The sequence below is a fragment of the Acanthaster planci genome, linkage group LG02, assembly GCF_054643075.1.
Source record: "Acanthaster planci isolate LZ-2023a linkage group LG02, COTS_SCS, whole genome shotgun sequence".
Lineage (NCBI taxonomy): Eukaryota > Metazoa > Echinodermata > Asteroidea > Valvatida > Acanthasteridae > Acanthaster > Acanthaster planci.
Window position 1 is genome coordinate 8,268,614 of NC_141778.1, and position 9,504 is coordinate 8,278,117.

At 42.8% G+C, this 9,504-nt stretch overlaps 1 protein-coding gene across 7 annotated transcripts; it reads right to left on the minus strand.

The window, feature by feature from the left end:
• Nucleotides 1-28: 28 nt before the first annotated feature.
• LOC110979536 (uncharacterized) lies at nucleotides 29-9,475 on the minus strand. 7 transcript variants are annotated; one of them, XM_022235410.2, is made up of 10 exons: nucleotides 9,403-9,475; nucleotides 8,367-8,804; nucleotides 7,895-8,052; nucleotides 7,364-7,468; nucleotides 6,125-6,277; nucleotides 4,835-5,714; nucleotides 3,718-3,959; nucleotides 2,407-2,582; nucleotides 1,453-2,000; nucleotides 29-1,216 (listed from the first exon to the last, which is right to left on the minus strand). In XM_022235410.2, the coding sequence occupies exons 2-10, from the start codon at nucleotides 8,797-8,799 to the stop codon at nucleotides 597-599; spliced, it is 3,315 nt and encodes a 1,104-aa protein (XP_022091102.2). In that variant the 5' UTR covers nucleotides 8,800-8,804; nucleotides 9,403-9,475; the 3' UTR covers nucleotides 29-596. The 7 variants fall into 7 exon arrangements, with proteins under 7 accessions (XP_022091102.2, XP_022091103.2, XP_022091096.2 ...); XM_022235411.2 differs by having other exon boundaries at nucleotides 9,389-9,445; XM_022235404.2 differs by having other exon boundaries at nucleotides 9,349-9,445.
• Between the last annotated feature and the right edge of the window lie 29 nt (nucleotides 9,476-9,504).

Here is a 9,504-nt window from a genome sequence, read left to right on the forward strand (position 1 = left end):
ACAAAAGTCACAGGATAAAATCCACGTCTCAAGGAGATATGCTTTCACCCAAATGTTTTATTTTTCAAAACGCCATGGTCTGACTGTCATCATCCCCGTGTGAATTAGGGTGAGATCAGGTTTGGGCACTGTATTTTGTTCCTTGTTGACTACATTTAGATCCGACAGTAAGGTTAACATGGCAGAGATTCCTCTGGAAATCCTTGAGATGTTTGGCAGACTGCTTCACAAAGGGCATTAGGTGTTCATAAAGGCATGGTATGAAAACTATAAACTTCTGAATACTGTGCACTGAATGATCAAACTTTTGAAATGGCGGACGTAAGCCAGTCCACACTTGTTTCAAAGACAAAAATCACTTTGCTTTATTTTATGGTTCCTAAGTCATCTTAACAATTTGATTTGGAATCTCAAACTTGCCTAGTGAAACACTGAAGATCTGATCTTTGCATTTCGAAATAATGGAGAATTTTGTTGTCTACATAGCAAACTAACTTTGGTCTTATTTTGTTTTGTCCGTTTTTTTAGGGTCTCAGCAAGGTGCGCAGGAGCACTGCAGGAGCTGAAAAAACTCAAAATTGGAAACAGCAGCTGTCTCATGAGTCCTTAATGATAACAGTTCCTACAGCCGCCTCGTCTGCTTCTGACGCATCCATTATTTGAACGTTTCTCATCATCCCTGAAGGCTCCAGAATAAATACCGCCCCCTGCTGAAGATCGATCGTTTCCGTGACAATGCTCTCGTCCACTTCTGCACCCTCTCCACCGTCTTTGTAAGCTTCAGCCACTTCCACATCTCTAGTGATGGCCACTTTGATGTGGGAGTCCAACAAGCAATCATTCGCAGCTGACTGATGAACCTCTTCTTCGAGTCGTTGCCTTTTTGCAGGATGTAGATCCTGATTGACAGGAATGCCTCCTTTCACAAAGCAAACTGGCATATCCTGCGATGTCTGATCTTGACAGACAGAGGTGTGCAGCTCTCCCCTGGGTAGGGCTTGCCTCAGGGTGGCGAGGGCTGCGTCCATTTGTACCCGTGCACGGGCAAGTGTCTCTGTGTGGGTCACAGTGTGGGTCAGATCTACAAGTTCTCGTGCAATGGCTTGGCAGGCAACTGCCTCATCCTGAAAAGGATCACTGTCTCTTGGGGTAGAGTTCATGGAAGAGTCGGCTGACTCTTTCAACGTTTGATGGGCTTCCACTGCAGCAAGGATAGCTGTAGAGACAACAAAAAACAAGTTAGTTGTAAACCTGTCAGCATCTTTTAATTTGAATGTTCTGAATTCTTCAAAAATCTCCCCTTCTCAAGAAACCGATATTACATTATTTGTGCTACAACACTGGCCTTGCCTCAGCACAGTAGAATACTCAACAGATCCCCTTTGAAGGTAGATTTCAATATGCTCCTAGATATTTTGTAATTCAGGGATGTTTAAGGGGTACGAGGTTTACCTTCCAAATTAGAAGTTGCCTTCTCCTCAGAGGAAATCCCAGAGACAGCCACAGTGGAATCGTCAGTATCACTGACATCAACTACAGGGGGCCGCTCTTCAGTTGAATGGGATACAGCAGCAGCCCCTCCTGGGGCTCCACCCATAACCCCACCCACAGCCATACTCCCAGCCCCGCCCAACTCTTGACCATCGTCCACAGTCAGAAAGGGGCTGAAGAGGTAGGAAGATGGCAGTTGCTCCCAATGTAGCTTGTTACCATCGGTGATGCACGCCAACAGGTGCATGCACGGAAACTCTGTCTCAAGGAAATCCTTGCAGGTGCATGACGGGACGCTCAGGTCAACAAAATTATCCCTGTGATTCTGATTGCCCCTGGGAACGCGAAAGATGTTCTGTGTGTCTTGGGTGATGGACGTTTTCTCAATCCTTCTAGCCAGGGTGAGGTGCTGTCGGCAGTGGTCAATGAAATGGTGGGGCCGTTTGTGGAGAAAAGGCGAGAGACTAGAGTCGGCAGTTGTTATCCATGCTTCATTAGTCTGCAAATACCTGTAAAACAGAGCAGAGATAGCTGAATGTACACACTCATGCAGACAGTATGAAAGTTGCCAGCAGCAAATTTAAGATCAAGCCAGGCTATGTAGTGGAAAGTGACCAATACCTAGTTCATTGTTTTCTTCATACATATGGAAAGCTAACAGAAAAAAGCATACTAAGCAGCACCGATCTTCATTAGTGACACTCACACCACAACACAACTTACACATCAACATTTCCCTAAGAGTGCACTACAAATAGAATACAATTACAAGATGCCTATCTGCACTGCAACTTAAACTTTGACACATAAGACATCACATTTCTACTGGGTTGAAGTAGCGGACAAAATTTAAAACCTAACCTGTTTTGAGAGTTCAAAATTCAATGTGTCATTTTATGAGAAATGTTCTCTTACCTCATTTCCAAGTCGGGGAGAACTTTGCTGACTAGCAGATCTAGCATGGCATGCAGGGCAATGTTACGTTTACTGGCGATGAAAGGGTACTCCAAGGCCTGGCTTTGAGACTCCAGACCCTTGTTGACAACTAAAGGAAGCAGCTGGTGATGCTGCCGGTAGATGTAGGCCCATCTCTGCAAGGAAGAGAAACAAACAGCAAAGATGTTACTAGTGAACAACGATACAGGTTTTAGCTGTGCTTTATAGCTGGGTCACTCCATGAGGTTGGAGCACAATTTGTGACGGTGTCCTTGTTACATGGGTAACTTTTACCACCTGTCATGACCTGTAGAGTAAGTCATTTACTCTGTAAAATAACACATATTTGTGTATTCAGCCTTGCAAGATGTATATCAATGTCAATTTGGAATCCACATGCAGGGAAATAACTGTTCATTTTTACGGAACCCATGTAACAGTTCACACCATCACAAATTGTGCCCCAACCTCATGGGATGACCCAGCTATAACCATATGTCTATGGGAAGTGGCTACAGCTAAGAGCCAGTGGCTACAGCTGCAAGCCAATGACTTTCACGGGAGCACATATTACACTTATTTCCAGCCACAGCCAAACATTATGTACATGGCTCATAGACTTTTGTGGAATCCAATGATTTGCTAGGCATTATGTACAGGAATAGGAGTTAGTGCAGTGCGATCAATCAGAGGAGCTTCAGTGTGTGTGGGACACACTGTGTGCACACACTGGTTGTGCATGTACATTGTATATTGTGTTCACTAAGTACACGTATGTCTGGTGTAATTTTCATCTGAATGGGTACAATTTGGAAGGTATCAGGGTGGGCACCGAGTGCAAGGGGGCCATGTAATTCAAATGTCTGTCATTCTCTCTCCCTTCTCACAATATGAGGGGTGCAGATGTACAGGGTATATACACATACATGTATGTGCACCTTAAGAGAAACTAAAAACTTTGAACCTTGACTCACTTCATCTGAGTCAAGAGCACTGAAGGGGCTTAAACTTTGACTCAACTGAATGTGACCCAAGGGCACCACAAGACTTTAAACCGCGACCTGTAAGTATCCGAGACAAAAGTAATGGAGCAATTTACACCTTGACCCACCTATGGCCTCCTGACATCTAATTCAGGATCTTTTGATGAGATAATCTAAAACATGATATCCCAAAAAAGCACTGTAAATTTTTAAATCTGGATCCATTTGAATCCGAGTCTGCCGACTCGGGACATCTGAAAATGGCAAACAAAATAAATTCCAAGTCCAACGTCCAAAACAAAATCACCTCAACATTGCCCATCCACTTCTCTCGAAACCAGGCCCTCGTCTGTTTCAGAGCAGGCTTCATCCATGTCCTGCGCAGGCCTTCCAGCGCAGCCTGGTAGGCCTCCTGGGTGCGTGCTGTGGCAATGCTGGCCATCTTGGCCAGCACATCTTGCTGAACGTTGGCCGTCCTGTGCTTGGAGTTGAGGAGGAAGCGCTCCCAGGCCTGCTGGCGTCTGGTATCAGTGATGAAAACTTGACAATCTGAAATGAAATCAAGTTTTGTCTAAAGTTCAGAAAGGCTCTAGTTGCCCTAAAAGTGGGAGCACCATTTCGCCGTGTTTGTTGGTAGACCCAAAAAAATCTCTGGAAAAATATGCACCTGCCAGTCTGATGAACGGAAATGTTAGTTTAATATATCATATCGTTTGCGATACTGCATTGTGCTATACATGTACATTCATGTACTGTTTTGTTATATGTATACCCACTAAATCAAATTTTAAATAACCGTTTTATTGCAACTTATACATGATGCTGATGTGAACAGTGTGTGTGCAGGTCGAACAAGCCCTGTAACGGAGCACTGGGTGTACATATACATCTTCTCAGTTTGTTTGGCAGACTAGGAAACCTCACCACAAGCAAAGGTTAAAATTGCAATGATTCCTTTTGTATATCTTGCAGTGTAGTTGCAACTGTCATGTCATTGATTTTTTTGGCTTACCAGTAACTGCTGTGATGTATAAAGATTGCATAATAAATAAACACAAAAAACAAGTTAACTGTTGTGATGCCATTCTTGGGTGTCACAAAGGACAAAATCCTCATGTTCATACTAAATGGCCCTTATTGAAAAACTGCACTTAAAAGGCTCTTATTGAAAAAATATTGTTTCAAACATATAAGTTTTGGACAAGAAAACTGGTTGAAATTTAAATATATTGGCCCCCAAAAACTAGTTTTACAAAAAGTAAAAAAAATGTAGCCTCTTTCAATAAAAAAATTCTTTTATGTTCAGAGTGGGGCCCTAAGAGTATTTTCAAAAATGACATTTTTGCTGTAGTGACCTTTTAGCCGGGTACTGTATATGTCACATCAACGTAGTTAGTAGTTGTTACATTTCAGATATTTCATACCTTGAAATATCCCCTTGACGGCTTGGATCTCAATCTCGGAGGGCTCCACCATAAACTGCTGGGGGCACCAGCAGGGATTGGCTTCCCTGATCAAGCCCAGGGCCTCATGCAGACCTCCAACAGTCTCCTTGGCCATGGCGATCAAGGCCACAATCTGGTACCCACAGTTGGTGTGCACCAGGACAAAGTACAGTGGAATGGCATAGCCCGCCTGCCTGTGGGCAGAGTCCAAGAAGGTCAGGTAACAGCCGTAGCGGGCCAGCAGCCGTCGCTGGTGCCAAGTCTGGTAGACCAGGAGCAGGCCTTCTCCAGGTGAAACCAGGAGGGGCTCTTCACCTGCATTCCCATCCTTGGTGGAACTAACTCTTGTTGCATCCTTGTCCATCTCGCCTGCTTCAGACGCACTTCGGCGCTCAGGTCCAAATGCTTCATCCAAACTGTCCTGTTTGTCAACCCTGCTGGTATCCAGAGCATTTCTGAAAAACACAAATCCATCTCTGTCCATCTGCTCCCTGAGCCAGCCCCCGGCCAACTGCTCCAGCTCACTCCGCCTCAGCTTGGATGAGCAAGAGTTCACTGAGACCTTGAAGATGCGCTGCTCCCTCAGCCAGCCCCCTACCAACTCCTCCAGCTCCCGCCTCCTTAGCTTGGATGAGTGGGACCTCACCGAGACCTTAAAGATACGGTTGGCGATATCCTTCTGGGTTGGAAAGAACCGGCGGTTGGTGTCCGGCGGGCAAGACGAGCCTTTGAAGAGCTCATCCCTGACAAAGTCTTGAATGCATCTCTCAATCACGGGGACTGATCTCATCCCATTGCTGATTAGCTGGAGCATTTTGTCGTTGACTCGTTTGTCGATTGGTTGTTTGATACCAGCAGCCTGTTCACAAAAGCAAACCATCACCGCTTAAAGAGGCAACAAATTCTTTAAAATACAAGACAGCTTACATGTACTGACAACCCCTAAGTCACTAGCAACTTCAATTAATAAATGACTTCTTTATCTGTGTACTTGTATATCATTTTTTAGATTCTCTCTAAGGATTATAACTAAAATTGTTAAAAAAAAATCTGTTTCTCAGCTCTCTCCACATAAATGACATTTTAGAAGGAATTTCAAGGTTGATTAACCACTGGAAAATATGTGGGAACGGACGTACAGCAGATTCCAAAAAATAATTCCTTTCAAAAACGGCTTCTTTTCTAGGAATATGGAAATGCAACATTCCAAAACATCAAGTTCAATCTTCCACAGTTTGAGAACCTTCATCAACAAATGTAAAGACTTACTTCTCCTATGGGATGGTTCTTGTGACTGCTGACATCTGGAAAGTCGATGTAGTAGCGAGACTCGGTGGTGATGCTGCCCTGTTCCTTCCAAGTGGCTTTGATGCGTTTGGACAACTCGCGTCGTCTGTGTTCCGTTAAAGTGTTCTTGTCAAACTTAGATTCAAGGACAGATTCAGTTTTTTACTCCAAGGCCAGTTCAGACTTGGCACACAATGTGAATCACACAAGAAAATTGTAGTAACACTGTAATTTTCTTGCTGCCAATTGACAAAAATTCAACATAGATTGGCAAGTTTGAGCTGCAAAAGCTTCCCCAGAAAGTAAATGGATCTCACTCCAGAGGAGGCCATGTTATACCTTGTTCTCTTAATCTGTTTTATAAATTGTCAACTGTTGAATGGATTGGCATCAGACTATTTTAAAATTGATGTGGGTTCCAAGCCTCCTTTGAAAAATTTCCAACTTTGGCATAAAACACTGAAGTATGTTTTATCACAAAAATGACATTATTCATTAGAGTAAACAGGTACCAATTTGACAGGAAATTTCATTGTATGCTTTCAGTGATACTTTTAAGTTTCAAAAGTGAAGAGTTGAGCTCATTATTTCTTTCAATATGGCTGACTAATGGAGGTAACTAGATATGCTTACAGGAAAGACAACAGGACAAGAGTTTTTCTAAACACACTTCATGATCATAAAATGTACACTGTACGTACAGAAAAGCATAAAGGAAATAAGGTACATGTGTGTAAGTGTGGGATGTTTACACGTTAAAACGTTCAAGCAAAAACTGTTCCAAATCCGTTTACAGATTTACCCAAACGTTTAAATGAAACCACCCCTTTTAGAGATTTGATGTTTTGATTGATGCAATCTGGCATTCATTTTTATTGTAAACGATGCCTGTTACATACTGTTTTTTCCCTTTCAGCATCCATGCTGCTTTTGAGAAAAAAGTGGATTCTAAAACAATAAGCATTGCTTATTTTAAATGCCCCAGCATCAATCTACATGTACATTTTTACATAGGTTGGACCATGTGCATTGTTGAACTACATATTTACATGTATGCTTATACGAAAACAGCAAGGTACATGTAGGGGGCAGCGGCCTTTGTTAAGTGTTGGCTAAACGTTTAAATCTTTAGAAGGTATGGGAAGGTTTTGGTAAACATTTTTCAAATGAAACGTAAATTCCCAGCCTTAAAATAAAGCAAGTTTTACATTGTTCTCTTACACTAAAGTCTAGAAGAAGCATGACGTGCCGAATAAAGATGTAAGCTGGACAGCCAACTTTCTTGGATGCCTGCGTGCAAAGCCTCTGCTTGCCTTTTGCCCGAGGCTGGAAAAAACGAAGATGTCAAATAATGCCAATCAATTTGCATTCTATTCAACAAACAATCCTTATTCCCATCACTGGATTCTAGAATTTATTTATATATGATACATATGAAAATAACACAATTAAGAACATGTACTTCAGTTGGGCCTTACACTTAAAATGTACAGGCCTCCTTTGCTGTCCAATCATCATAACCTGCTTCAGCTGATTAGGTTGAAACTTTGTGGACATACACAGATATAGTGCTGATGTGTCTATAATCATGCTAAGTTTCTATAACAATTGCCAAGATCTTAATGGAGGGCCAATTCAGCACACATTGTAGGCAGTATCAGAGACCTGGGTGAATCGTCATCAGAAAACAGTCACTTTGAAATCATGCCATTCAAGCCTTTTCAGCAATCTGACAAGTGAATGCAAAGTCACCTTCTTGGCTGACTGGTAGTGGGGTTTTCCATGGTGGCAAGTCAGACGTCTATTACCCATCATGATGTAGGGCATTCCCTCCAGGCAGAGTCTAGGGGACAGTTCGTTGCCAAAACCCTTACAATCCAAATGAATGTGGTGATGGTGCTTCATTTCCTCTGACAGAAATAAAAGAATGCCTTTGAAACTACAAAAGTAGGTACATATGTACATGTACATAAATGTAGTACAGAGGTAGTATTTCATGTTAAACTTTCTTGTTTAGAAGTGTAAACTACCAGTAACAGGAAGCAACGCCAACAGATGTGGTGAAAATTTGGCATTAAATAATTGGCACATGTAATTAATATTTATGGTCACAGCATATCATTTGCCACTGTTATAGCCTACACAGAAGTAGACAAAGTTAGTCAAAAAATAAGAGCTCTCTCTTATAAGTTTGATTATAAACAGCAAGAAGCAGTATGAGTACCAAATGTTTTTCCGAAGTCTCTGTCAGGATTTGCCATCAGAAATTTGGAGGTTGTTTTGATCTCGTACTCTCTGACAAGCTCCTCCACTTTGTCGTAGCTTGAAACCCATGACAACAGCTGCTCCTTTGACCCTCCTGCCTCACTGGCCAACTGCTCAGCCTGAGGCATAGTCTGGGTCTCGTTTGCGGAGATCCACGAGTCTTGCACTGAACATTGTGATCCGGCTTGAATTTGGATATCAGCCTCTACCTTGGTTGGGTTTGGAATGATGTTGACACCCTGCGAGACCCCATCTGCAGCAATGACCATATGCAAGTCTTCAACATGTTCAATGTGGCAAGCTTCAGGCCTAGTGTTGGGGTCGACACCGATTTCACCGGAGCAACGTTGACCACGACCTTTGACCTCAGGAGATTTAACACGGTTCTCCATGCCACCTAGGGGAAAGGCTAAAATTGTACTGCTTGCTATTTTAGAGATATGCCAAATTCATCAATACAAAAAAGCTCTGCAGTGCTTTGTGTATATTGTCTTGGTTGTGATTGATTCTTAAATTGCCGAGGACGCGTTTGATCAAGACAAGGCATCATGCTACGGTCATGACGGTAGGCATGACATTGTTCGTCATGGGAAAGTGAGAATGCATACTTCTACACAGTCAAGATCTGTCCATTATTAGCTTAATAACAGCAGGAACGTCTACTTTACTAACTCTAATTCACCTGCTGAACGCCACTACATGTACATGTACATCTGGCATGGCTGCCTGGCATACATGTACATGTATGTAGGCCCATGGAGGAAGCAGGGTCCCCTCCTTCCTCCATGGTAGGCCCTATCACATGCATAGCGCGAAAACAAACACCGTCAAGTGATGCACATGTATCAATACAAAGGATACCACCCCTCCGATTCCGTCAAAATGAAATAAACTTTACTTTATAACATTCGCTTTCAAATTTTTTTCCGAATGATACGGACAGTGTTGCATTTTCCTTCAATTCTAGCTCAGTAAATTAACATTTTGTTGCGGACTTTTGCGGCAGCTCGTTCCATGATCCGCATGCACGACAGCGGCTGTATGTTGGTTTCATACCGCCCTCAAGAGCTAGCTAGCCGCGGGCCGCCGGAGCCAAA

Bases quoted from the DNA above. Each gene is read 5' to 3' on its own strand.
- LOC110979536 (XM_022235404.2), bottom strand. The intron at 7,469-7,894 runs GTGACTTTGCAT...CGTTTTTTCCAG, and splicing joins ACTACCAGTCAGCCAAGAAG to CCTCGGGCAAAAGGCAAGCA. The intron at 6,278-7,363 runs GTAAGAGAACAA...CTTGAATCTAAG, and splicing joins TGCTTCTTCTAGACTTTAGT to TTTGACAAGAACACTTTAAC.